The following is a 26923-nucleotide window of genomic DNA, read 5'->3' on the forward strand; positions in this document are numbered from 1 at the left end:
GCCCCGTCACTCCACCTCACCTCACCTCCAAGTTCCCATTCTCACTCCCGTCGTGTGTGCGTGGAACCTCTCTACCTCTCCCGCTTCTTCGACAAGAAAACAAACAAAGATGTACGCCGAACAAGCCCTCAAACTCGTCCACGACGCCCGCCGCACCGAAAACCTTCCCCATCTACCCCCTTACAACACCACCGTGATCCGCGCCGTAACCAAAGAAGTCCGAGATTTAGATCGCGAAATCAATACGCTTTTGGCACCTTTTGCCATCAACAACACCAACAATAGCAATACCGCGAGATCATCCACCACCACAACTTCTTCGTTCAATCCACACGAACATCCTCAATTGGCGTGTACGTTGTTAGTCAATCAATTGTCTATGAGGAGGAATAAAAGATGTTTACTCGCCTATCATCGGACGAGGACGGAGAAATTGGAGGGGTTCTGTTGGGAGGGGAGGGATGTGGTTGAGTTGGGGAATTTGGCTGCTTCTGCTTCTGCTTCGAATTCGAATAACCTGGATGATAACGACGATGATGAGAATATCAACAATAATCAAAATCAAAATATCAACAACAACACAATCTCAGAAACGATGACGACGACGACGACAACAACATCAACTCTCTCATCGGAAGAAGAACAATATACACATGCCTATTCCTCTCTACTCGCAGCGTACAAAGGTCAATGGACAGAAATTGATTTGACGGGGAGTGTGGAACCTCCGCAGGACATTTTCATTGATGTGCGCGTGTTGAAGGATGCGGGCGAGATTCAGACGGAATATGGCAGTATTACGTTGACCAAGAATAGTCAGTTTTATGTGCGAGCCGGTGATGTGGAAGGGTTGGTGAGGCAGGGATATTTGCAGAAGTTGGGATGATACCTGTACCTTAGGTAAGTAAGGTACATGTCATATTGGGGGAATCAAAATGAATAGTTCGAAATGTATCTATCTAACATGACAAGGGGACATGACAGGACATGATGTGACAAAGTTACTCGCAGGAGAGTAAGCGACAAGATAGTTCGAGAGCTATATCTGCTGGGCATGCTGAACTTCGTGGCCAATGCCCTCGCTGAACACCATCTTCTGCTCGTGCCCTTTTTTCAGACTCTCCCTGCTCTGCCCGCCTGAATAATCTCTCCCGTATGCGGATCGTCTGCTCGAAGCACCGGCCACCCTTGCCCATCTGCTTTGGCCAGCGTCAGTTCTAGCTTCGTGCCCATAACCTTGAACTTGCTCTCGCCAGGCTTAATGGGACCATACAGCTCCATTCTCGTCTGGTATGACTTGGCATCGCTCGTGTGTAAATCCAGCTCCACTGTGCCGCCACTTTCGTCAAATATCACCTTTGACCTCTCCTTGTCAATCTTCTTCAGGTAGAGCGAAGCTATGACCGAGGTCGCTGTCTGGTAAAAGTCATTCCGCACCTCCTTCAATGCCTCCTCTTCATCGGGAGCCTTGGCCCGGCCCACAAAGAGATGTCGGGACTTGGTCCGACATCCAGCAATTTTCATGAATTGGTCAAACTCGAGCACGCGTCGTTTGCAGCACGTCCAGCCTTTGCTACCTTCGTGGAAAAGAGCTTGACCCGGGTGATGCACGCATTCTTCCCCCTCTCGATCCTTTCCGTCTTGGTATACCACCCCACACGACTTCCGCTTACACGTTGCACCCTGGGGTATGGGAATGCTCGGATCGTCGTCCTCGTCTTCAGGCGGCGCGGGAGTAGTCGAGGCTCGGGCAGTTGGGGCTGCCAGAGGTGCCCGCGAGACGGGAGGCGGCAGCGCGCTTTCATCCTGCGTGGGCGTGGGTGTAGGCGCAGCTTTTCTGATCTGTGCTTCGAGCTGTTCGTCGGTCTGCGCCGGTTCGCGGACGGTCGGCGTGTCGTCAACGGTCGAGTGTGTGCCTGTGGTACAGGGTGGAATGTTCATGAACTCGTCGAAGGTGAGCACACGGGGCTTGCAGCACTTCCATCCTGCGCGACAGGGTGATCAGGATTTCGGTATTGGTGACGGTAGAGAGCGAGAGAGTCAGACATACCTTTCTGGCCTTCGTGAAACTCGGGTGGTCTACATGCGTCAGTCTGCTCAGCTCATAGGCGCGGGAAGGAACTAAGGAGAAGCAAAGCACAGAAGGCACATTGATATGAGCCAGCCGTCCGTCTTACCCTGGGTGGTAGTAACAGACCTCGTCGGCGTCTGTAAAGGTCTTGCCGCAGCCCTTGCGGACACATTTCGTTGCCATGCCGATGTGCAGTGTCAGCAATGGATGAGGTCTGGACACAACGTCTATACCGGACGTCTTCACGAAGAAGGACGGTGCGGGCAGGTCAGTGTAACGCGAATAGGTGCCGCTAAGGCAACATCTTGATACGTCAGGAGGTAGGTGGACACTTTGATATATCTCTTCTTCTTCTTTCTTCTAGAACTTACCTACATGTACCTTGCCTAGTGAGGTAGAACTAGTAGAATTAAGCTTCCAGAACCTACTTTAAAACTGTTTCCTGGGAGTTTGGGACGGAGCTCTAGCCTGGGCACACGTAAATTGAACCATACATCTTTGATTTCCATCTTGGATGCAGCATCACAGCACGAGCGGAACTACCTGTAGGCATGAGAGCAGCATCTAGGCTTCTGCAGCACAGTCTGCGTCTGACCTTCTTTACTCATGAACATTGCACCCTCTGCCAACCCGTCAAAGATGTTATGAGCACAGTCTGGGATCGTCGACCTTTCGGATACGAGGAGATCGATATTCTTGCCCCTGAAAATAACAAGTGGAAGCAGCTATATGAGTTCGATATCCCGGTGGTATATCGTCGCCTGCATTGTGCCTTTACATGATGTGGCACGCTGACACGGATACAGCTACATGTTGATCGCACGTCCTCGTCAAATGGGACGACCACCGCAGCCGCTCGCAAATTGAAGCATAGATGGACGCAAGAACAACTCGAGAAAGTCATGGACGAGGTTGAGAACAGCTGATCGATGACAATTGTGCAAACAATCTTCATGCTACGCATGAGATAACCACGCATCTTCGACTTTGTTGTGAGGCTACCTCCAAGTATCAAACTCGTTTATGGTACAAACGGAACTACAGAGGCGTAAGTGACAACGTCGCCGCTACCATGTAGTCACGCCATCAGGTCGACAAATACGAGCACCAAATTGCATCAGGACTAGACAGACCATGGCCAGTCCGATCAGTAGTGGGATGAAGCTGTCAGTCCTCACATAGCAGATGCTGGCTTCTACCCATCAGACCCGAGATAGAGTCATCAGTCGCGCCACTCGAGCATAATTAGCAAGGAGTTCATAGCAACATTCATGAATTGACCTGTGCATAGGAGGTAACTGCTTTCTCAAGGCCACATGGCTCACGTCGTGGTCCATTCCTTACAGCTGGTGTCGGCGGAGGCCTCCTGGCCGTTGCGTTTCCACTCGGAGCCTCCGGATTCACCTGGCAGGACGAGAGTCGTGCTCTGTAGTGCGCCGTGCTGTATCGGGAGCGGCATCTGTGCCTGCACGCATGATCTCCTTCTGACACAGAGCGCTCGTCTTCCACTCATCATCCAGATGAGCCGTTCGCGCTTGAGCCAAACGTTATAAATGTGTATCCCGAGTGCCTTCAGCCAGAGCCGCTGCACCTCAGCCACCCCTTTGCAATATGGCGTTCATGTGCGTCTGCGTGTTCTTGTACGTCGTGTCCAAGTAGTTCAACTTCTTTTCCAGATTCGCAATCTCCGTCTTGACATCTGCAGCCTCTTTCGCCTGACGCTTCTTCACATCTTCAGTCGTCGTAAGCACAAACCTAGTCCCGGACCCAATCATTAGCTCTTGTCCAGTCCAGACCGCATGGGTTCGGGGGGAGTAGCTAGCTGGTATAGCCGGAGCCAGCCTCGGCTATGGTATAGCAGCCCCAACTTTGGAAAGAGGAGTTGCTTACATCTTTCCCACTCCATCATATACTGGAGTTTCCTTGGGTAGAGTATCCAATTCCACTGCGCTCAATTGCAACAATCGGCTTTCACGGTTCTTCGAGGTGATTTGCCCGCGGACGATCTGGAGTTGCTGGGATGCGAAGGCGGCTTTCTGCTCGATCTCTAGGAGGAGCTGGCGCGCACGGCTTGATCAGCATGAGTGGCAAGAAAGAGGCGGGAGGAGGACAAATAACCTGCTGGAGCTTCTCGTTGGGGATGGCCATGATTTGATGCTGCGACAGCCTTCTCTCGCACGGGACGACGCTGGAGAGTGCGTTTTGTCGTTGAAGGTTCAGGAAGGTTGGGTATGCGGGCTGTATTCCGTGCTTGCTGGCTTTGCTTGCCTCCTGCTTGCCTGCTTGCTGCCTACCTTACTCTGCCTGCCGCGGCTCACCGTATATCAATTGTGGCCTTGGTTTGATCTGCTGACTGGACTGGGACCGTATCGCCGCATCATCAACCATTGTACATTAAGTACATGTATTGCAGCTTCTCCCCGACCGCTACACAAAGACATTCGCTGCCTGGCTGCCTGCACCACCGTCTACTCCAAGAACATCAAGTGCAGTAGCTTGCACCGATCCCGAACATCCTTCGATCTTTGTCCCCAGCCTTAAGTCCGAGCATGGTAGCCTGGCTACCATCTATACCATATCCGCCCGCGCGGGACGATGGGTACTGGGCTCCAATCACGTCGACTTTGGACTGGTGTGAAGAGGTACGAGATACCTATTCTCCATGTCGATACCTTCTTTGCCAAATAGGCATACCAGACGGCCGTGAAAGAGCGGAGCTAATTCTGAGCAGAACTACTATGCAACGCAGTACTCTGCTGAGATTGTGAACACCCTCACGAATCTTCTTTTCGTTTATCTGGCCTTCCGTGGCGCTAGAAACTGCATACAACATGGCCACGATCGTATGTATAGCAATGTGTGCAGAAAGTGTTCACGCCACATACTGTCCTCTCGACAACTACATGTTGTAGCGGAGACTGCAACATTCACAACAGTCAGAGGCAATCGAGACACGTGCTTACCTTGTGCCGTCGCAGAGATCTTTTTGGTCACCTTCATCGGATACTTTCTTGTGGGCTCGGGAAGTTTTGCTTTCCATTCAACTCTCAAGTAAGCACTCTCAGAAGGCAGTCACCCTCCAGCGAGCTCCTGGAGCAAGACGTCTGCGGATTTGAAATACCTCGAGACACTTGCTTACCTACCGGTCTCATGTAGATACCCATGGCAGCTGGTTGATGAGCTCAGCATGATCTACACCACGTGTTTGATGTGCTGGGCTACGTTCTCACACAAAAGGCAACGATGGGTACAAATCGCTATTGGGCTCGGCGTAGCTGCGCTGGCCATCTTTATTACCCTGTACTACCACTACCTGCAGGATCCAACATTCCACCAGAACGCATATGCTATCCTCACGATTGTTGTGCTTGGCAGGAGCATGTATATCATGGAGAGGGACATCCGTCCCTATTTCCGAGGTCGTCAAGAGGAACATGAGAGGATGTTGCGGGACGCATCAGTATCTGGCGCCACGAGACTGAGAGAGCCAGAGAAGGATGATAGGGATCGTTGGATATTGACGCAGATGTGGACAATGATCATCCTTGGACTTGCTATGTTTCTGGGAGCATTTGCAATATGGACTCTCGATAATGAGTATTGTGGTACCCTTCGCAAATGGCGTCACGAAATCGGCCTACCCTGGGGCCTCTTACTCGAAGGACATGGCTGGTGGCATTTAGGTACAGGGACCGGCGCGTACTTTTACATTGGTAAGTCCGACGACGGTACATGAAGGTGCACTTGCTGATGAGGTGTGACAGTGTGGGGTATCTGGCTACGACACTGTTTGAATGGTCGCGCAGACGAGTATGAGCTGGAGTGGCCCAGCGTATTCACATCGCTGCCAGGCATTGTTCGCAACAGAAAGCCATTGCTCAACGGCTCGGCGAAGAAGTTGAGCTGATTGGTAAGCTCGTGAGTACATTGGTCGTAATACAAGATTAAAAATCAGGCATGTGAAAGCAGAACGAAAACAACAGTACCGCATGATTAGCCGACAAAAGTGCAGGCGCGGATCCTTGGAGGTCCTCTGAGCTCTCCACCAGCATGTGACGCTGTGCTGTGCTCTGCTACCTCCGTATGGGTGGACTCCGATCCACTGGCAGCTAGTTGACCGGACCGAGTCACGTACTGTGTACCCTGCAGTAGGCAGAGTGTCTAGGACGTCAGCCGGCGCGCACGTCCACCATCGGCCCTTGGTGATGGAAATCACTCTTTCACAATCCATTGGGATGTGGTCTGTTTGTGGGTGTGGTTTGCGCAGGCTGTGAAGAGAATGTGAGAGTTGGCAGTACCTCCTAGTGTGCGAATGAGCACATTTACTTTGCCCGTGTTCTGCTGCAGAATCGAGATGTTATTACCGTTGCCAGGATCAGAGTGGAGCAAACAAGCGATTGAGTTTGGAGCTACTATATCTAGTTCAGGTAGGTGCAAACGACCGTTGAACCGAGAGCACTCTCACCCACTCACACACACAAAGCTGACACAGTTCCCGCTTGTCCAGCAGCGCCCGCAACAAGTACAGGAACATCAAGGGCCAACAACAACAAGAAGAATAATGGTCGCCTGACGCGTTGCTTTCCATTATTTCTTTTTTACATAAGGTATGATCGTCTTCGCACAGACGACAGAACACGTCACGTCCATGATCAAATGACTGTTTCTGGAAACCAAGTGGGTGGGAAAACTCACACACGTTCGTCGTCCGTTTTATTTACACACCAGACAAGTCACACAAGGGAATGCTGATGAGGGTGCTGGTTGATGAAGTCATGGTTGTATCCACTGTGTCGTGTAGGTAGGTACCTCCTACCTGTATCTTCCATGCCCCGTTGCAACCATTCATAACGTGCGGAATTAGCTGCGGGCGCACACACGCACGTTTGCCGCGCCCGCGCGGCTCTCTCTCTCTCTCTCTCTTCATTATCTCATCGTTCTAGATTTTATTGTAGGGGGTGGATGATTTTTTAGGCTTTGTTATTGCATGGTCCACCACGTTATGCGGGCATGGACCATGGACCAAGCGCAGTCAGACTGGAGTACCGCCCGGGCTGTACAGTAAGAGTGGCGACTCTGAGAGGTAGAAGTATTTTTGATGATTAGGTACGTGTATGAAAGCGATGAACAGTAGAGGGTCGGCCTACATGTAGCTGAGTGTCATTTGATTCTAGTGGCCGAACTAGAACCATTCTGGTTCTCCCAAGTCTTGTGTGTGTGCGTGTGTGTGGAGGGTACATGTCGGTGGAGGAGGGTGGTGTGCCCTCGTTCCGGCAATTGCCACATTGCAATTGCCAAGTTTGCCACCTCCAGACTTTCCCAGCTCTAGCGCGCACATGTAATTATGGGGCTCCGCTTCCAGTTCGTGCACGCGCCAAATCGACCCGACGGCACTTGCGGCACACGCCAGCCCCGTTTGAGTCCCACTCCCACTCCCACAAACCCACAAAACCAACTGTTGTAGGACAGGGACGCGGGGCCGGGTCCAGTCAGCTTGAAGCTTCAGTGTTCATCATCAGCTTCACCATCTCGGAGTGAATGGTGCCAGTGCGCGACCACAACACAGTGCAGTACCATCATCAGAGGTATATTGTATATCATATGTATAGCCAACAGCGGCACACAGAAAAAGGATGCACAGAAAGTTGCTTCTAGTACAGTATATCTCTGTGCTGCGTGCGGGGCGCGTCGTCAGACCGTTAAGTTCGACGGGGCTCGGCAACACTAGACTGTTCGCGGGCAACGGTGGTCGAGGCCCTCTCTCTCTTTCTCTCATCTCTCCCTTCTCCCTTCTCCATCAGTCCATTCTCCGGGAGGTACTGGCTCATAACTCGGACATAAGTCGCGCAATCCAAAGTTGAGTTGAGTTGGCGCCCATCTCACTTCACCCACCCACCATGCACATGCACATGCCCCTCTGAGTAGTGGGTGGAGTGTTAGGTTACGAGCAACCGCTGCTTCTGCCTCTGCCTCTGCCACTACTGCTCTTGGTCTTGCTCCTGCCCTTGCCTTGCGCACGCGCGCGCGCGTCTTCCACTCTCGCTCTCTCTTTCACCTTTCCCATCCGTACACTGTACCTGACCTGATTCGTCTTGCATGACCGACTACGCTTTGCTCCAACCACTACCACTACCACTATCACTACCACCACCACCACCACCACCACCACCACCACCCACTCCTCCACCACACCTCCTCCCACCAGAGCCCCTGCAATAGCTGTGATGCGACCATGGGCTCCATAGCCATACCAGAGACGGCACTGTCGGAGACGTCATCCTCGCCCTCCGACACCATCGACCTGCATCAGACACTGCCTCATCCTCCACCTTCCAACAATAACAATAACAACAACAAGCGCTCATCCACCGATGCCGGGCTCAAGCCCAATGGCATGCGACCACACAAGAGCGTCAAGAGAAGAGCCTCCAAAGCTTGTCAGTGTTGTCGCTCTCGCAAAGTGCGATGCAACGTCGTTGAACATGGCCCGCCGTGCACCAACTGCCGACTGGACGAGGTGGAATGCATCGTTTCGGAGAGCAAGCGCAAAAAGTGAGTTATTGATGCTGCAATTGAATCCCTTCGTGGTGTGTGTGCGCGCGCCGGATCTCGCCAAGCTAAACCATTCCCCAGGAAATGGACTTCGAACGACATTGGCGCATCGCCTCAGATTGGCAAGTCCGGACTCCCATTCTCCAAGCCTTCAGTCTTTCCCATGTCTGCTGCACCACCCTATGCGCCAGTGAGGCGGGAGTCTGCCTCGGAACATGTGCCTCATGCACTATGTGAGTATGGGCGTATCCATATTGACAGTGTCTGAATCGACTGACCTTCCGACAGACCAAGATCTTGGCCGGAGTATGTCGATGACTTCGGACCATCCTCGGCCCAATCCCAAACTATTCGCCTCAGACATGATGGTGAACCTGCAACGCCTTACTCACAAACCATCCATCTCCAGTCCGGCGGCCATGTTGCCCCCGTTCAGTTTACCACAGCCACAGCCCTCGTGCAACTTGCCACTGTACATCAAGCCTTTGCCATCGAAGCTGGACCCTGAAGACATCTTGTACCTGGAGAATAAGGGCGCCTTATCGATACCGGATCAACAGCTTCGCGATGAGCTGTTGAAGAGCTACGTCGAGTTTATACACCCATTCATGCCATTGCTCAATATCCATGAATTCGTTGCCACAATCGATCGAAACGACGGATCATCGCCCATCAGCTTGCTGCTCTTCCAGGCAGTCATGTTCTCTGCGATTGCTTCTGTCGACATTCGTTATTTGCATTCGGCAGGTTATGCGACGCGACGAGATGCGAGGCGAGCGTTTTTCAACAAGACTCGAATTCTCTATGACTTTGACATTGAGATTGATCGCATCTCACTGATTCAAGCGCTTTTGCTCATGACATACTGGTACGAGACACCAGATGACCAGAAAGATAGCCACCACTGGATGGGCATTGCCGTGTCCCTGTCTCACACCATCGGCCTCCATCGCAATCCTGAAAAGTCGGCAGCCATAGACCCGGCAAGGAAGAGATTGTGGAAACGGATTTGGTGGTCAACATATATGCGAGATCGTCTCGTCGCCCTCGGAATGCGTCGGCCCACACGTATTCAGAACGCCGATTTCGATGTGCCCATGTTGGAGCTCAGCGATTTCGAGCTCGCAGTCATACCGGAGGGGCCCTCTTGCATGCCATCAGACTGCAAGCTGCTCCGGGATCTGGACATGCAGAGACAGCTGAACATTATGTGCATTGAAAATGCGAGACTGTGCATCTGCATGAGCCACGTGCTCAGCGTGCAATATTCGGTCTTGAATAACAACCATGGCGTGGTGTCGGACCAGGGCAGTACGAAAACTACTGTCCATCTGGTCGCGAAAAGGCCCGATCCGGAGCAAAATGAGGTCCAGACGTGTAATAATGAACTTGTGCGATGGAGAAGTGAGCTTGCCGAAGAAGCGCAATACGTGGTTCCTTCGTGGTCTGATGTGGATTCTGGTAATTATGCGATTGCGCTCAATCGTAGTTTACTGCACATGATCTACTTTGCCACGCTGTCAGCTCTCCACCGACCGCAAGTGCTACCCTCGACATCACTTCCGCCACGACAGCAACAATCTGAGCAGCTTGACCACTCACGCAAGGCTGTACGACTCGCCGCGAGCGAAATTACGAGCATTGCTCATCGTCTCTTCGATCTCGATATGGTACGATACCTTCCGACCACCGGAATCACCGTTCTTCTTCCGGCGATCATCATCCATCTCCTCGACATCAAAGCCCCGGACGAGGTGACGAGGAGAACCAGCCTCAGAGGGTTCTGCCAATGCATGCAGATCATGAGCAAACTTCGCGACATCTATGCTGCAGCTGACTACAGCACTGCATTCCTCGAGGCCGCCATTCGGAAAGCAGAAATCAGCCTTCCACAAAAGACAGACGAAGTGCGTGAACGAAGAGTCATCACTTCCGCTCAGGATCTTCTGGGTGTTGGGAAGAGAATGGGTGTGGTATCTGCAGACGAGCGTCCTGCCATCGAGCGATCGGGCAGTGGAGCAATCACTCCGCCCCCAGACGCCGCGAACGGCGTCAGCGAAGGTGGAAGTCATGACACCCAACTCGACGACCACGCCCACGCCGAGATGGTGCCAGGAGTCATGACAGACGATGATATTGCTCGGAAGTTGAACAATTATCTGACCTCGACGCCTCCGGGAAGTGAGGGTCACACGACACAGCAAGCCACGGAAAACGAAAACGAAAATGAAATCCATATGGAGGAGCCACATTCGAGCTTGGCAGGCATCCAAAACCTAGGACCCGATTTGGAGCCCGATTTCGATAGTATGATCAATCTCGATGCGGCAGGCGATGTCTGGGGTCTCGAGGAGGGTGCGTTCGCAGCGATGAGTGGAGAAAGCGGCGGATTTACGCTTGACGAGGCGTGGTTACAAGTGATGAAGGAGACTGCCGGACTGAGTCCTCCCAAAGACACGCCGCCGACGAGTGGAGGTGGCGTGGGCGCGACCGCGTTGAACGAGATGGGACAAGATGTCAGTCTGAGTACCGACATCAGCTTCTCGAGGGAAGGGGACATCAAGGCGCTTACAGTGAGTGTATGATGGATGATATGATGGAAAGTGATCTAGAAGCCCGTGTAGTAGTAATGCCGAGACGTGTCACGACTGATGAAGACCAATTCTGTTGGCAGTGTAGATGGCTCAACACAAGCAACCACAGTAGACATAGACGTGGGGTGAAGGTATACTATACAGACGAAAAGGACAAAACTCTACAAAACCCCCGTCTTTTACTTTATTCATTCATTGATTTATTGAGTTAACGTAGGTAAGGTAGGAAGGTCAAAGTTGTCAAAGTTACCAAAGTTCAATCAATGTTGGAGGGGGTCTATTAAAGCTCAATCAAAGCTGAGGCTACTGATTACATAATCAATCAATTTTTGGGCGATCCTCAGGTTTGTTTGATTGGGGACCACCCTGATGCTATGAATCAAGGAATCGAATCGGATTTCATGAGGTATGTTAAGTGCTTGTGCCTGTCCCTATGCGCTGGTGGGAGGGCGGCGAGACTTTACTTGGACACACTCTGGTAAGGTGTATTACCACTCTACGACGGGCAGTCCCTCCAGCAGGACAACGCACCTGTACATAACGCACATCGCACTTCGATAACCGGGAGATTTGGGTGCATATTGGCTGGCCACCTTACAGCCCCGATATGAACCCGATAGGCGGTCATTGCTGCGCGCACGAAGTATTGATATGTTCATGTCAAGGCTTGGAGCTCAGCTTTCAACTGAATCGATCAGTGACTCGATCTGATAGCTGGTCGTGTTGTCCATCGACAAGGGTGGTGCGCACTCGGTATCCGTGGGGAAGCCTTGTAGGAGACTTTGCACGAGTCACTGTATAAGCATCACGGATTGATCAGCGAGTATCATACTGGTTGGCGGAGCGGCTCTTCCGAGAACTAATGGAGAAAGTAGTAGGTAGGATGAGCAGATCAAAGACGGCGAAACGGGTAGAAGATACGGGCAACTGCCGGATTGACAGTCAGAAGCTTGCAGAGCAACATAGTGCTAGAAGAATGTGCTGATTTGATAACGGCTCCACCACTTGCAAGAATCGCTACCTATGCTTCAAATGCAACCATCATGATTCGATGTTGGTCTCAAGATCCTCGAAAAATGTTTCCAGCAATTTGCCCGGTTCTGTCTTGTCGGTATCATCGATAGGTATGTCCGCATGTGACCATACTCGGTGGGAGTCCTTGTCCGCAAGAGCCTTGAGGGTTGGATTTTCAGCACCCTTGTTGATCTGGAGTTTGTAGCGCCTGAACTTCTTTCCGTCCTTGACGACGATATCGCCGTGATCGAGGCGAAGCCCAATCTTCTTGTCGTTGTTGCCAGACTGTGTAGGAGCTGCTCTAGTGCCGGGTGCACCTTCGCCTCTGACGATTTTCTTCATTCGAGACTCGCTTCCCATCACCCAGCCCCGGAGGCGCTTGATAGATTCCCGTATTGGCCGACTCATTGTGGCTACCCTTGATCAGTATAATCCTAATGAGATGTTCCAGCCCCGAGAGTACATACAGGATGTTTTGTGCTTTGTCTGTGCTGCTACATTGTCAGCAAAACCAATCAAGATTAATTTTATCTTGGAACAGTACAGACCAGCTTCGTAGGACGCTCTCGAAGATGAACCGAGTGAGTGACTGTGTGTGCCACTCCACAGGGAGCAGACGGCCATCTATATACCTTTCTTCAGCTAACATAGCGCTTATCAAGGACCAAGTCATAGCACATAGGCAAGAGGTCAGCAAGGCGTATCGCTCAATTCACGGAGGAGTGCTGTGACGGTTTTAGATCTGATTGCATGCTCGTGATTCGTCCCTCTCATGATAACCGCCCGGTCATGATGTCGGCGTTTGCTAGACATCTTGAGCCGGAGTTTCCACAGCTGTGCCGCAGCTCTCTCATGATTATTAGGTATGGACTATCTATATATGCCAAGACCATCTCTGACTGGCTCATGAGTCATTGGTGATGGCGGCAGTGACTGCCAAGCCGATACACGTGATCTTGATTTGGCCAATCAAAGAGCTGTGTGGTAGGCTGCGTACCTGCCACTACGGAGGTACCTGGTATATTCCTACACTTCCGGCTAAAGATGTTTGTTGATATCGTGCACACGCGCATCGGACCCCAACCGACACATTCACCCAGGCTGTAGGCAATGAATCGTTTATTTGGGCGTCTCCGACCTGGAAAGATGGCGGTGGCCAAGAAGGCTCGAGATGGCCCAGCAGTCGAGGAGTCACGGCCTCATGCGGTCGCATCTGGCTTCGCCATCGCAAGGAACATGCACCACAAGCCCGGCCCAACCTGGACAATGGAAGCCGTCTCAAAAGAACGTTTGCCACACGACGCGGAAAAGGAGTTTTTCCATTTCACTAGGGGTCGATTCATTCACAACGAGCAACACGAGCTGTCGCAACGCCATCGAACATTCAACGTCGCCGAACTCGCGCGGCACGCAGCGCACGCCGTACAGGCAGATCGCTGCCTCAGAGTCACAAAGTGCCCTGATGGCATGTACAATCGAGTCCTGCTGTTCTCCATGGACAATGGAAAGGAAGTGATTGCCAAAATTCCCAATCCTAACTCTGGTCGGCCTCATTTCACCACTGCGAGTGAAGTTGCGACGATGGAATTCGTAAGTACCTAATACAACCATGATTTTGCGCCTCATAGGTGCTCGCTCATTTACATTCATGCCAGGCTCGCGAGGTACTTGGCAACCCAGTGCCCAAAGTATATGCTTGGAGCTCACGAGCGCAGGAGACTCTTGTGGGCGCAGAGTTCATTCTGATGGAGAAAATGAATGGCATGGAGCTCGAACATTTCTTCCCAGCAATGAAAATTCAAGACAGGCTGGAAGTCATGAAAACCGTTGCTCGCTATCAGCAATCCTGGGCGTCTGTCTCATTTGAGCAGTTCGGAAGCCTCTACTTTGCCGAAGACGTTGGCGGGTCGGCTCATTCGCCATTGACTTACCTCGATCATGACGGGCGTAAAGTGACTGATCCGAGATTTGTCGTTGGGCCCTCAACAGGGCGGGAAATGTTTGATGATGGGAGAGAGGATATCGAATTCGATCGGGGGCCCTGTAAGTCCCAACAAGCCTTTATATGTGCATTGGAAATCTTTTTCTGACTCTCCGATTACAGGGAAATCGCTCGAAGACTACCACATTGCCATTGGAAAAAGAGAATTGGCATGTGTACAACACATCTCGCAACTCCCGCCATCTCCCGTGTCGTTACGTGGACCCGGTCTCTATCAGCCGACACGCGAGAAGAAAGTGAAAGCCCTGGAAACTTACCTCAAGCTATTCAAGCACCTTTTGCCCACTGATAGCTCCTTACGATCAGCACATCTCTGGCACGGGGACCTCCACGGGGGAAACATATTTGTGGATCCAGCCAATCCCACCCAGATCGTAGGACTCATTGATTGGCAATGCATAGAGTTATCCCCTCTGTACTTCCGCGCTCGTCAACCTCATTTCATCGACCACGAAGGACCAACCATACATGGCCTCGGGCGTCCCCCATTACCGCCAAACTACGACCAGCTTGAGGCCAGCGAAAAAAGAGAAGCCAAGGCCTTGTACCTTGACCAATCGCTGTGCGCATTATACAGGATTTTTGTGAATAAAATATGCCCGAAAATTTACGCATGCTTCGAGTTCCAGGAGTCCTCGGCATTCATGCTCCTTCTCCTCGCGCGCAATATTCTCATCGATGGAGAAGCGGCGTACATGGTGCAAGCGTGCGAGCTGAAGGATGACGATGAAATGTGGCAAACCCTCACCGGAGGAGGAGAAGCTCCAGGCACTACTACTGCATTTCCGCTTTCCTTCTCCCCCACAGAGCTGCAGACTATTGAAGCGGATATGGAACTTGCCGAGGTCGGTATGGCTGCCATGAGGCACATGCGCGAGATTTTGGGAGAGGAGCTTTTCCCCATATCGGGTTATGTATCGCCTGATCGATATCAAGAGGCTGTGGATGCTATTCGGCAGACGAGGGAGTTGGTGTTGGCTGAGTTGACTGGAAAGTAGAGTCGGGGCCGGACAGTGGAGTGTTGTTGGTGGTGGTGGTGGTGGTGGTGGTGTATGTATAGTGAGCGATATATGTATGATACCTGGTAGGATCGGATAGAATAGAGTAGAACAGAATATCAAACCCCTAGGAGCCCAGTTTAAGAAACTAGAAGAGGGTTTGGAAAGTTGCTCTCAGATGGGGTTTCGGTAAGTTGGGGGACAGTGGATGTCCACAAGGCTTTGTGAAGAGTTGTATTTCTGTTGAAAAGCAACAGAGCAGAGGCAGGAATAGATATACCGTAAAGGCTTCCCTCTGTCTGTCTGGCTGGCTGGCTGGCTGGCTGGCGAAGAGCGGGTTTGAGTGGAGCTTAAATATATGTACATATATACAAGAGGCTCCTCCAATGTATATACACATTTATGTTCGTATTATTGGTGAATTGCACCTCGACGTGATGTCTAGAGAATAGCAACAAGTCTATTCAGTTTTGAACTTCACATCTACTCCAGGCAGATCAATCCCATGAATTCGAGTCGACCACAGCTCTCCATGTTTGATCGGAAATGCCTTGGTCAAAGTTCCCGTCGTGACGACTTCGCCCGGTTGCAGAGGGGCATTGAATTCATCCTTTTCTAAGCGTTCGACTAGGAATCGCAGAGCATTGATCGGGCTTCCGAGCACATTACTCCCTTTTCCCTCGTCGACTTTTTCTCCATTTCGTAGTAATTCCACCTCGAAATCTTGCAGTTGGCTCAAGAGTGCGGGATCGGCTTGAACTTCTAGTTTCCTTCGCGGTCCTACGAGTAACAAGCCATGCATTGCGAATGCGGCGGTTGTGTCCGCAGCGGTAAATTTCCAGTGGGGAAATACACTTGTTGCGATTTCTGCACCGTGAGACATCCAATCGCAACAGCCGAGAAGCTCCATATCGTCCATGGAGGAGTGGGGAACGCTCTTTAATCCAAACACAATCTCGGGCTCAAATCTGGGCTCCATGGCATTGAGATGGGTGATATCAGCGGATATCAGCCTCCCCTCGGGGAGATGTTCTGGAAGATCGATGATGGTATGCTGATACATGTAGCCCCAATTCGGCGTATCAACCATATAATCCTGCCATATACTCTGATTCGTGAATCCAATCTTTCGACCCGCAAAAATTTCTCCGTTCATCTCGCGAAGCTGTCGGATTGCAGCTGTAATTTGATATGCCTTGTCTTGGGAGAAATCTCCTGATTTTGGGCTGCCATTGGGACCTTTCTGCTGCGCTTTGCTCAAGAGCGGGATTTGATAATTGTGCGCTCGTGCATGCTCGGCGAAAATAGCTAGTTTTCTGATGGGATCCGGAAACGTCTGGCGTGGAGCGGTCAGGTCTAACCATTCTGCCACAACGGGGGAAATCTAATCAATACATCTCACCTCCCACTTCGTTTTCTGGTTCAGCATGCCCTCGATATCATTGGCCTGAGTGGCGTAACAGCATTTTTGACATGCAGTCCTGTTGGACCTCCTCCATCGTGATACTAAGCGAGGCAGTGTGGATGTCCTTGCTGTGGCCATTATTGTGCTAAAAGACGAAATGCAGAAAACACGCCCAGTGCGGAGTATGCGAAACGCCAGACGCCGCGGGAATGAGAGAAACTAAGCTGTACACTCCAATTATGGACGTTATACGAGTGAATGCGATGTGAAGTGAAGTGGATGTTGATATGGTGGTGGCGGTGGCGGTGGTGGTGGTGGTGTGCATTTTGCAAGCCGAGGATGGATGGTCGGAACTTCGCACCAAAGGGCTGCCAAGCCAAAGAATGAGCTAGTTCTAGTTCTATTTCACTTGCTTCATTTGTTTCCCTTCTGAAAGCTGAACTCATTGACGGCTACTATCATGACAGGGCGTGTACGAATCAAGAGCTTCTTATATTCTACATGTACAGGATAAGAGGCAGTATCCTTCTACGCCATACCAGTCCGTTTCGTCATGAAGCGAGAGCTACGCTACTTATACAATATCTTTTCACTGTTACTCCATCTAGTCCCGCTATACGTCGTCAAGATGCCTACCACACGCTCCGTACTGGAGTGTGGTCGTATGGCCGCGCAGGTTATTACCACCAGCTTCTCGAACGCGTCCGCTGATAATAGGGAATGCTGAGGTTATTAGTTGGCGTGGATACGATGGAGTAGGGAGGAGGAAGGCTAATCTGCACATCCTCCGTCCTAAGAGACCATTTCTTCGTCCATCCCGTTTCCATTTCGAGATTGTGAAGCCATCTCTTCACACGCACTCAAGTACTTGGAGTACTCGGTCGTTATTCTTTGCAAATCCCTGTGCTTCCCAAGCACAATCACAACCTCTCTCAAAAGCTCCTCTCTTTTCCAGCCTACGATTTCGTCGTTCACACTCCAGTCCGTGCCGGGTGAGTCTTCTTCACCGACGCCATCTTCCTCGGTGAACACTTTACCAGCAAGACCGCTGAGCAACTCCTCGACCTTTCTTTGCAGGCCTTCGGCTCCGATCCGCTTGGCGTACATGATGAGGTACACTCTGAACTCATCCTTGGCTCCGAGCGTTTGTGCAGCGGCAAGGCGATTCTCGATATGAGCTATCGAGACAGAACTCTCGAAGCCTTCAAATCCTTCAGCTGAAAGGAGTTGCTTCACAAGTCGCTGTAGGAAATACGCTTTCCCCTTCAGCAAGGAATGTGACGTTGTGTTGCGTTCAAGCAGGGGAATGATGCCAGCTGAGATGTTTTCGGGATTGATCTCGTCCAGAAAGCGCTCCCTCTCCCTCTCCGTTGCTTTTCCCTTCGCCGTGCTCGTGGAAACAGATGCCAACGACGTATCAGTAGTGTTCCAATACTGCGATCCGACGGCCCACCAAGAGTCGCTGAGGCGTTGCCAAACGTACATGGAAGCATTGTACGCATAGCCGTCACCATTGGACATTCCCACAATGACACGCCCCTGACTATTCAGCCGAGCAAACATCACGCTGGGCCCAGTGGTGAGGTGTCCTTGTTGTGATTGCGCTGCCATGTCTAGCACGGGCGCAAGGTGGATGGGTGGGTGAGGTGCAGTCATGGTTTTGATGTTCCAGACATAGCAGTAGCCCACAGCAGTGACGGCGAGAAGCCACCAGCCTCGGCAGTCCAATATGACGGGCTGTGCTTCGAGCACTAGAGCGCTGAGCAGCCGACGGCCGGCCGGCGTCCAAACATGGAGAGTACCATCTTCGCAGGAGGCCGCCCAGAAATTTCGGTTGCCTGTGACCAGGAGGACTGCTCGGGGCAGGAAGTCTTGCCAGAGCGTTTGACCTCGTTTGGCGAGTGTGATGCGCGTGGGATCTCTATCAGCTGCCCGCCCTGTTCGTGAGGCGCCTGTTGCATTTCGAGCTTCGAATACGAGTGCCGCCTCACTGTCGTCGCCAGCAGGCTGATCGTCAGATGTAGTAGACAGCCTAGAGTCCAGAGGCCTCGAAATCACGCTCCTCAACAAGGGTACGGCAAGCCTAGTCTGGCTCACAGTCATGCTCGGATTGATGACTGCCGGTCGCAGTGCAGCTGGAAGCTCATCTAGTTTTGCGGTGGTATTACTTGCAAGCGCGAGCCCTTCCTCTGTGTTATGGACAATGGGTGTTGCGCCTGCCTGCTGTATGGCCCGGATCCGCTTGTCATGTCGATTACTCTCACCATCTTCGTCTGCCACCTCTGCATACTTTCGCTTGTTCCCCATGAGCAAAGTCGCCAAGCCACCAGGAGGTAGGCCATCGTACGGTTTGCTGAGATCTAGTACCTTTACTGGCTCCTCTAGTGCTCCAGCTCCCTGCCGAACAGCAGCTTGGAGTTGTGGGCGTGGCAGATTCGATTCTCCAGCGTTGGAAGATGAGAGCAGGAGCGGTGCAACTCTCTTTTTCCCATCCTTGGTGATTGTAACCCTCTGTTTCAGCTTCTCCACGCGCTCCGCCTGTGGATCTTTGGGAGGCGCCGGCGCCGGACTGGGAGCTGCTGCCACACCATTCGTCGCATCCGCCATTTGTGCATCGCCGTTCGTCAATACGTTGGTCGTGACTCCATCACCCATCAAATCTCCCATCCTGCCCTCCACTCTGTTCATCTCGGAGTCCTTGCTCTTGTTCTCCAGCAAAAGTGCGTCCGTACTTTCCACGATGCCTACTTTACGTCCTGCTCCGTATTTTGCGAGCGCCTTGTCATAATCTGCATTAGGTGCAGGGTATCCGAGCTCTCCTCGCTCGAATGCTAGAACCGCTATTGTCCCGTCGAGCGAGGTCACGTATAGTGTTTCTCCGCCAGGACTCCACGCCAGGTCACTAATTGCCTTGGCACTTAGCTCACTGGTCGTCACAAATGGTCGCGGGAAACTGGTGTTCCACACGCTCACAGTTTTGTCTTGTCCAGCACATGCCACCACTGTCACTGCTCCGGGAGATTGATAGTCCTTGGGTATCACCTCCGGCGGAGGATCTCTGCAGAACAGCCGTGGGGAGAAGGCACAAACTTCAACCGGGCCCTCATGTCCAATGAGATTGATCTCGCTGTCCCATGTTCCTCGATTGACAATTGCGACCGAGCTCACAGGTCCATTGACGGCATTTGCAGCTGCAATGTGAGCACCCTCTGGACTCCATGAACAGCGTCGAAAGTAGGTTGTGAGAGGGCTGGTCTTGAAAGGCTCCGTAACGGTATGTTCGAGAGTAAAGTTACTCGTTTGGTCGTAGGCTGTCGCGTTGGGAGGCGGTGACGTGAAGCGGTAAATCTTGATACTGCGATCGTCACTCGCCGTGGCGAAGTATTTGTTCGCCGGGTCGAATGTGATTCCCTTGACATGACTCTGGTGTTGCGAAAGCGTCTTAAGCTTCTCGAAAGTGGTGCCAGACCACACAACCACCTTGCTGTCCAGACCCACCGAGACCAGAATGGAGCTGTCGCAACTCCATCCTAGATCCTGCACGTCGTTGTCGTGCCCTATCAGCCTCCTGAAGATGCGCCAGTTCTCCACAGGCGGCGTCTCGTTGCTACCAAAGGTAGAGTGCGCGGGCGGGCTGGGGTCCAGGTTGTATACACAGACAATCTTGTCGTCGGCGCCGGACGCGAGGTATTTGCCATTGCTGCTGAAGCGCACCGAGTGCACGGTGCCAGAGTGGTAAGACAACGATGCGAGCTGCTTCGGCTTGGTGTATGCGGGATTCGAGGCGTTTGCGATGGCTTCCGTCGACCAGATGCGCACATGGCCATCGCCTGCTGCCGTCGCCAGTCGGCTTCCATCAGGCGAGACGTGGCAGCTGTACACCTCGTGGTCCTTCTTCTCGCCGCCATGCACGAGCCAGTTGGGTTTGGAGAAGCGCATCGTAGTCGCCGTGTCAGGCTCGGCCGGGAGATGTCATTAAGAGAATTGCCGCATGTTGTCAGCCAGCACACGTAGTACCCGTTGGTGTTGGTGCAGACAGGAAAGTGTAGTTGATGTATCCATCTCATGGGCTTGAAAGGTGAGGCACACGGCACACGCGAGTCGCGACAGCTCCGTCACGCTACGACCCGTATTCCTTGGCGCTTGTTTATAGGCTCTAGGTAGGAGCCTGGAGTAGGTACCCCCTACCCTCGCAGCCTCGCAGTCCTATTTTACGCTCGAGATGAAAGCTTCTGCCTACCTAATAAAAGCAACCTGGAAACATTAAAACTGAGGTCCATTTGGTGCATTACAAGGCCATGAAGAGAGGAACCAATGCGCTCTAGCCAAGACACTCCTCGCGCAGGAGTTTGTGAAACATATGCGTTCTTACTTCGGGCAAGCTACTATACAGAGGCGCTGTTCATTGGACATATGGCATGACTGTGCGAGCAAGCAACATCAATCAAGATCGCGATTGCCATAAGTTCATCACCTCGACCACCCGGAGTACCGATGCCTCCGACAAGTTGAGCGAGTGAAGGCCAGACTCAGGGACGTGAGGCATGGAGCTTGTGCCATGCTGTTCATCGCATGCGTACGAAAAAAGCATCGCTATTCAATTGAGTATGATGGTCGTTGCTTTTCCAAATATCATAGTATTCGCGTACTAGTGGAGCTCAACCACCTACCCCTTCCTTTTGCTTTTCCTCTGGCTGCTCTTACCAGCACCGGGGCCCTCCATGCCCGTCGCAGCCTGTCCATTGGCCGCCTGCAACAGTTCAAATTCTGCCGTCGGTGCAGCCAGTTCATCTCTCTCCAAGCGGTTTGCGTTTTTCAAGTCTGCGTCTCCCACAACTTCGACGCTACTCGCTAGCCATTGTTGGAAGGGCTTCGCAACGAAGAATCCGTCCTTCGTGAACCACGTCGTGAATGGAACCTGAATCTCGCGTGTCGTGACTTCCTTGGTCTCAGGCGAAGAGGACGTATGAATTTCGAGGTAGTAGGTAGGGTCGTGTTTCTTCGTGCGGGAGTAGATGGAGATCTGGCCCCATTAGTCAGTCCAGCCCCCTTCCCTGCTTGTGAAGAAGATCCTTCTCACCTTTTTCCCTGATCGTGTTCCTTCGAAGACCAGTCCTTTCTCAACAGCCCACATCCAGTATGTCAAAGCTCCATTAAACACTGCGTACGCTGCCACCGCGACCGCAGTCCAAAACTTGGTGGCATCCCAGCCCAGCTTATAATCTGCTGCAAAAGTTACGCCAGCAATGGTCACGGCAACGTAGCCTAGGGCCAGTCGGACATCGAGCTTAGTATTGTCTTGCTGAAAGCCCAGCGAACGCAAATAGTTCCCGAGGGCATCGTCGGTGGTGTTCTTCAGCTCCGAGAGGTTGTGGGGGGATATGCGTTCGGCCATGTCGGCGCGGCTTCGACGATGATGTGCAATGAGCAGGAGGACGAAGGGGATGTCTGTTTCTTAGCGGAGGGGCATGTATTCCTGTCGTTTTTCCAAGCGACACTGAGAGGTGAGGTGGTGTTTATAGAGGATGATCAACATCAAGAAATGCCTGGTAATTCATGGAGGTACAGCTGTCTCCAAAGCAGGTACCGACCGTACCGTCACCCGCAAAAGTATGCCGGGCCCGAGAAAGCTTGTCTTGCCTATTCTAGTTAACAACGGCACCACATGTATACACTCTCATACCATACAGCCGCCAGACCACATCGCAACATCACAAGCTGACGTACAGGCTGTCCAGACATTCGCAGTCATGGGGGCCGCGGGTGTAGTTGAACAGCAGATCCATCGGGATCCTGCCCTCTTGTACGCACCTTCATGTTCTCTACCACATATGCATGTCCACATGTATGTCTCAATGCCTTTACTGACCCATTGCCTTCCTCAACAGCTACTGGATCCTGCTTCCCATCACCATCGTCATGGTCTTGACCGGTATCTTGCGCCACTATCTCTCGACTCTCCTGCAATCAACGCCGAAACCGCAGCCGTTGCCGAAAACCCGCCAACAGCGCTCTCTTCTTCGCATGCAGAACCTCCGTATGAACAACACGCAAATCAGCAAAGCCGCGTTCGAAAAGAGAAAAGAGTTCTACCACGAAGCGGTCAAGGAGGGCAGGTTTCTGGCAGACCCAGAGAACAGGGGCAAGCCACCGGCCAACCCACTCACGGATCCGGGAGCAATGGACGGCATGATGGGCATGATGAAGGGCAACGTGGCGATGATGGTACCGCAGTCATTGATCATGGGATGGATCAACGCTTTCTTCAGCGGCTATGTCATCAGTGAGTAGGAGCTGTGCAGGAGGCTGTTCCATGTCTGTGCTGACAATCGCATCAGTGAAACTCCCCTTCCCTCTTACACCGCAATTCAAGCAGATGCTGCAAGCGGGCGTGGGCACGAGGGACCTCGACGTACGATGGGTGAGCAGTCTCAGTTGGTATTTTCTGACCCTGTTCGGATTGCAACCTGTGTACAACTTCATCTTGGGGAGCAACAATGGTAAGCTCCATTCGTAGCCTATGTGTTCGCTGAGCCGGTGCTGACCAGATCATTAGCGGCCTCACAAGTTGCTCAACAGATGGCTCAGTCGCAGATGGGTCAGAATCCAATGGGTGGTGCGGAGGATCCCGATAAGCAGTTCAAAGCCGAGATTGAAAACCTCGAGGTCATCGAGCACAACTACATACTTGATGGCGTAGAGGAGCGACTGCTTGCAAAAGTCGGGCGCTAGTGTACAGGTTGCCAAGGAATTTCAGACGACTTGCAGCAATCTCACATTCTGCTCAAAAAGCCACACCTCACTTCGCAGGCAACGGCAACAGCTTACACGAGACTATATGGTAACGAATCATCGGCCTGCGGATGCTTACTTCACAGTCTCGACAAGCCTAAACAGATTTTGGTCATGATGCCGAAGCGCAAAGTATCATCAAAGGTCACCGAACGAAGCACAGCTTCAAGAACTGCATGATGAAAGTGGCCGCTCGAGTAGGAGAACGCGGCCAGTGGACATTGATTGGCGACGTGATTCCAAAGCGATCAGCAATCACATCACAATGCACAACATTGAGACCAAGATATTGGTGACCCCATCGACGCTCGCATGCCTCCACAAGCAGATTGAGCGAGAAACCACGAACCTCGTCATTTGGCCCTAGGCTTTCCCAAGTTCGGTTCGAGATTCATATCTTACAGTAGCCCTGACTTCTCGTCTGCCACCACTTTCATCAACACCCGTGAACCGGATCGAGATCTTGCCGTCAGGTGGAAGTGGAAGGGTGTGGGTGGGCCTGTGATTCTGTAGCAGCACTGGCAGCCAGGTTCGCATGATTTCAGATTGACAACTTTGAAACAATAATGCTGTACACTCGACGAGTAGAGTCTTGCACGATGTATTGTGGTCCAGTGCTTGATCAAGGACCTTGGAGTTTACTCTGGGAAAAAGTCACCATGTAGCAGCCCATACCTTTTGCACCACCTTTCAAAAGGATGTTGTCCTCTTCGAGACATCCTCATCGGACCTGGTCTCGCTACTCTAGAAAGCGATGCAACTTGGATTTGTGTAAAACTGAGAAAGAAGTCGCTGAGCCAGCGGCAGTGCCTTCGCGTCATGTCATTGATCTTGATGCTGTCATCAGCTCTATCCAAGACCCTTCCGATACATACATGTACATGCAAGCAATGTGATGCTAAGTCATGCATGTACTGATGAACAGCCCGGTTGGAAATGGTCGCCTGCCCCAATCCAAGCCGTCAGACCCTAAGGTATGCAAGTAGGTAACAACTGTGCTTCGTTTCACACGGTTGTCCTGAGAGTTCAGAACAACGACTGAGGATCGCTGCTGTGTCCATTGATTGGTGTCAGCACGTCAGATTGGATGCACTTGCGACGCACCAGTTCTCACATGCTCGCAGCGTATACAGTACGGTACGTCGGGGAGTTCTTCCTTGAACTGACTTGATCTTATGCCTGGAAATACGGTTCATTACCTACGTCGTGAAACCAATTTTTTAATTGCTGGTATCTCTGCAATGGTCGGACACTCCCATGGTCAATGTCGTGCTTGGCACTACGAAGGCACAGAGTATGAGGAGCCATGGAGATGGCTTTCCCGGAATCCAGGGATGATACACATAACAGTACGACCGCCCATGGCAGGACTTCTCAAATGAATTGGGTCACTGCTCAGAATACATTAGACCTGCTACATCCGCAACCGATGGTTCCAGGGTTTGTCTTACGGTGATTATAGGAAGTACAGGACGGTCAAGCCGGTGCTTGCGCGCCAACGAACATCTCGACATGTACGTGCCGTCTACATGTCGGAAATCTATGACACTACCAGGCCCATCCCCTGACATGGGCGCGGGCTGGTCTGTGGTATGAGCCAGCTTGTATACAGCAGCACGCGTGCGCAAAGGCCGAGTCCTTCTCGAGAGAATCAGCCCCTCATTTCTGCGCTGAGTGCTCCAGCCTGGTCGCGCCTCAAGATAGCCCAACCGATGAATGTTGACGGTGTTTTACGCTAGGCCTTGCAGCCAAAAGTGCCGCTGCCCAGTTGTCAGCATGAACCCGAATCATCTGAGTTGTGCTCTTGCTTGGGCTGATCATGGCTTCATTGTCCAAAGAGAAGCCTGTGGTGCCTGTCACCAAGAATTACAACCACGTCTCGTGGACTGGAGGTTGCAACTTCTTTGTTGCGATTCCATGGTCTCGTTGCAATAATCCTCTGGGGATATAGACGGTACAGGACTAGAACTTCTGCCGGCCGAGTGTAGGTGCCCACTGCAGAGGGTGGGTCTCTTCGGTGGCGCTTTCATCCTGCTTCCACACCTTGATTGTCTTATCCGCTTCTCCCGTGATCAAACGCAAGCCAGTGTGATCAAAGGTGCTGGTCATGATGCCAGCTTCAGCATCAAGCGAACCAGGCTGCGCTATACTGTCCTCGTACTGAAATCTGTGGCCGGTCTTCCAGTCCCAAAACGCAACGGTACCATTGTCACCTCCGCTGAACAAGACATTGTCTTCGTTGACCGCAAGAGAATTTATGACACTGTTGTGTCCCTCGAAATTCATCATGAAGTCGCCCTTGGGACAAAGCCATTGTTTGATCTGCCCAGGGGCTGCAGATGCAAAAGTGAACTCAGTCGGGTGAGTGGTGAGTGAACGAACACCCTTTTTGTGGTGGGTCAAGACACCCATCGTCTTGCCTGCTGCAAGATCGTACATTCGGATTGTGCTGTCCAGACTACCAGAGATGATTTGAGGATCTGTCGCTTGCGTGACAATGCTGGACACCGTGCCCTTGTGCCCGCCCAGGACGTGGATGTTCGAGCGCGTGCGCATATCCCACACTCTCACTACTCCATCCCGACCTCCAGTACATAGAACATCGAGCGTTGGATGCAGGCTCATCGTGTACACCCCAGACAAGTGGCCATGGTAGTGGCGGATGACTTTGTTGGTTTCCAGATCCCAGCACTTGACCATCTTGTCTTCGCCACAGCTGAAAAGATATGGATGCCGAGGACTCACCGCAAGCCCTCTCACGGAAGAGATGTGACCAGTGAGAGTGAGCTTCAGCGTTCCCGTGGCTAAGTCCCATATTTTGATTGTACGATCTCCAGCACCCGACGCGAACCACTGGTTGCCTGGCTCCATAGCTAGAGCACGAACCCAGCCCAAATGGCCCGAGATGACACGGAAGAGCTTCCACGGAGGATGCCACTGCGGCTTCTGTTGTCTTACGGTGTCGCGCCGGACCAGACTGCTTCCTGGAGTGTTGCGCTGCGGCGTTGGACCATTCGCATTCGGAGGGGCTTTTGCGCCTGCTGTGCCGTTGATACGAGTGAGCGCAGTCGAAGTGCCATTGGACTGTGCCTTGTGATGTTGCGACGATGCAGCGCTCTCGATCATCTGGGCCATCTGCGGATCGCTTGCTTCGTCGGTGGTCTTGGGCTTCTTCCTCCTCGCGGCCAATCCAGCCTGTGCATTTGCCTGCTTCTGGGCCAGAATGGCAGGCAGCTCCTGGACATCGGCGTACTCGCTGTGGATGCGCGCCGCGACACTCGCTTTCTGTGCCCGATCGAGTGGTGAGGCATCGTCTGGAGCAATGGCTGGCTGCGGCGGCTTCACGAGAGCCGACGCCTGACCAAAGTCGGCGGCGAAGAGCTCGCGTGTCCTCTTTGCAGACCTGCGCACGGCATCGGTAGCAGCGGGCGCATCGGCCTCAGCAGTCGTCATGGCGTGAGAGGCGGGAGACGGTGTCGAGTTGTATGGCCGGCC

The 26923-nt window shown here is 52.3% G+C and overlaps 13 protein-coding genes across 13 annotated transcripts; 6 read left to right on the top strand and 7 right to left on the bottom strand.

Annotated features, from left to right (window-relative positions):
• Nucleotides 1-61: 61 nt before the first annotated feature.
• Nucleotides 62-2437, bottom strand: SEPMUDRAFT_145993 (chord-domain-containing protein). The gene is made up of 3 exons (XM_016903391.1): nt 2178-2437; nt 2051-2079; nt 62-1985 (listed from the first exon to the last, which is right to left on the bottom strand). Exons 1-3 carry the CDS (start codon nt 2252-2254, stop codon nt 1114-1116), a joined length of 978 nt encoding a protein of 325 aa, XP_016764983.1. The 5' UTR covers nt 2255-2437; the 3' UTR covers nt 62-1113.
• Nucleotides 110-886, top strand: SEPMUDRAFT_35076 (GINS complex, Psf1 component; the record flags this gene model as incomplete). The annotated part of the gene is made up of 2 exons (XM_016908593.1): nt 110-466; nt 542-886. The coding sequence occupies 2 exons, from the start codon at nt 110-112 to the stop codon at nt 884-886; spliced, it is 702 nt and encodes a 233-aa protein (XP_016764984.1).
• Nucleotides 2438-2622: 185 nt separating the features above from the next.
• On the top strand, nt 2623-2997 carry SEPMUDRAFT_137601 (uncharacterized protein; the record flags this gene model as incomplete). Its single annotated transcript, XM_016902844.1, has 2 exons — nt 2623-2820; nt 2878-2997. The coding sequence occupies 2 exons, from the start codon at nt 2623-2625 to the stop codon at nt 2995-2997; spliced, it is 318 nt and encodes a 105-aa protein (XP_016764985.1).
• On the top strand, nt 2629-6401 carry SEPMUDRAFT_145994 (alkaline dihydroceramidase Ydc1). Its single transcript, XM_016903392.1, has 8 exons — nt 2629-2820; nt 2878-3826; nt 3962-4131; nt 4193-4713; nt 4803-4914; nt 5050-5122; nt 5228-5784; nt 5836-6401. The coding sequence occupies exons 4-8, from the start codon at nt 4621-4623 to the stop codon at nt 5976-5978; spliced, it is 978 nt and encodes a 325-aa protein (XP_016764986.1). The 5' UTR covers nt 2629-2820; nt 2878-3826; nt 3962-4131; nt 4193-4620; the 3' UTR covers nt 5979-6401.
• On the bottom strand, nt 3664-4131 carry SEPMUDRAFT_35023 (prefoldin subunit 1; the record flags this gene model as incomplete). The annotated part of the gene is made up of 2 exons (XM_016908590.1): nt 3664-3826; nt 3962-4131. Coding segments are annotated over 2 exons (333 nt in total), but the record flags the coding sequence as incomplete, so codon positions are not given.
• A 1803-nt stretch (nt 6402-8204) lies between the features above and the next one.
• On the top strand, nt 8205-11387 carry SEPMUDRAFT_145995 (Fungal_trans-domain-containing protein). Its single transcript, XM_016903393.1, has 3 exons — nt 8205-8623; nt 8705-8856; nt 8912-11387. Exons 1-3 carry the CDS (start codon nt 8304-8306, stop codon nt 11206-11208), a joined length of 2769 nt encoding a protein of 922 aa, XP_016764988.1. The 5' UTR covers nt 8205-8303; the 3' UTR covers nt 11209-11387.
• Nucleotides 11388-12103: 716 nt separating this feature from the next.
• SEPMUDRAFT_145996 (uncharacterized protein) lies at nt 12104-12976 on the bottom strand. Its single transcript, XM_016903394.1, has 3 exons — nt 12780-12976; nt 12699-12722; nt 12104-12644 (listed from the first exon to the last, which is right to left on the bottom strand). The coding sequence occupies exons 1-3, from the start codon at nt 12853-12855 to the stop codon at nt 12259-12261; spliced, it is 486 nt and encodes a 161-aa protein (XP_016764989.1). The 5' UTR covers nt 12856-12976; the 3' UTR covers nt 12104-12258.
• A 329-nt stretch (nt 12977-13305) lies between these two features.
• On the top strand, nt 13306-15370 carry SEPMUDRAFT_122303 (uncharacterized protein). The gene is made up of 3 exons (XM_016901760.1): nt 13306-13821; nt 13887-14274; nt 14336-15370. The coding sequence occupies exons 1-3, from the start codon at nt 13378-13380 to the stop codon at nt 15229-15231; spliced, it is 1728 nt and encodes a 575-aa protein (XP_016764990.1). The 5' UTR covers nt 13306-13377; the 3' UTR covers nt 15232-15370.
• A 195-nt stretch (nt 15371-15565) lies between these two features.
• On the bottom strand, nt 15566-16921 carry SEPMUDRAFT_56662 (uncharacterized protein). Its single transcript, XM_016909407.1, has 2 exons — nt 16634-16921; nt 15566-16567 (listed from the first exon to the last, which is right to left on the bottom strand). Exons 1-2 carry the CDS (start codon nt 16772-16774, stop codon nt 15692-15694), a joined length of 1017 nt encoding a protein of 338 aa, XP_016764991.1. The 5' UTR covers nt 16775-16921; the 3' UTR covers nt 15566-15691.
• A 201-nt stretch (nt 16922-17122) lies between these two features.
• Nucleotides 17123-20671, bottom strand: SEPMUDRAFT_145999 (Hira-domain-containing protein). The gene has a single exon (XM_016903395.1). The coding sequence runs from the start codon at nt 20573-20575 to the stop codon at nt 17429-17431; it is 3147 nt and encodes a 1048-aa protein (XP_016764992.1). The 5' UTR covers nt 20576-20671; the 3' UTR covers nt 17123-17428.
• A 584-nt stretch (nt 20672-21255) lies between these two features.
• SEPMUDRAFT_146001 (uncharacterized protein) lies at nt 21256-22172 on the bottom strand. The gene is made up of 2 exons (XM_016903396.1): nt 21717-22172; nt 21256-21659 (listed from the first exon to the last, which is right to left on the bottom strand). Exons 1-2 carry the CDS (start codon nt 22029-22031, stop codon nt 21303-21305), a joined length of 672 nt encoding a protein of 223 aa, XP_016764993.1. The 5' UTR covers nt 22032-22172; the 3' UTR covers nt 21256-21302.
• Nucleotides 22173-22312: 140 nt separating this feature from the next.
• Nucleotides 22313-26920, bottom strand: SEPMUDRAFT_122308 (pre-mRNA splicing factor prp46). The gene is made up of 5 exons (XM_016901761.1): nt 24880-26920; nt 23193-24819; nt 22975-23136; nt 22525-22919; nt 22313-22439 (listed from the first exon to the last, which is right to left on the bottom strand). Exon 1 carries the CDS (start codon nt 26879-26881, stop codon nt 25391-25393), a length of 1491 nt encoding a protein of 496 aa, XP_016764994.1. The 5' UTR covers nt 26882-26920; the 3' UTR covers nt 22313-22439; nt 22525-22919; nt 22975-23136; nt 23193-24819; nt 24880-25390.
• Nucleotides 22387-23368, top strand: SEPMUDRAFT_112896 (uncharacterized protein; the record flags this gene model as incomplete). Its single annotated transcript, XM_016901002.1, has 4 exons — nt 22387-22439; nt 22525-22919; nt 22975-23136; nt 23193-23368. 4 exons carry the CDS (start codon nt 22387-22389, stop codon nt 23366-23368), a joined length of 786 nt encoding a protein of 261 aa, XP_016764995.1.
• Nucleotides 26921-26923: the final 3 nt, after the last annotated feature.

The sequence above is a fragment of the Sphaerulina musiva genome (assembly GCF_000320565.1).
Source record: "Sphaerulina musiva SO2202 unplaced genomic scaffold SEPMUscaffold_1, whole genome shotgun sequence".
Classification (NCBI taxonomy): domain Eukaryota; kingdom Fungi; phylum Ascomycota; class Dothideomycetes; order Mycosphaerellales; family Mycosphaerellaceae; genus Sphaerulina; species Sphaerulina musiva.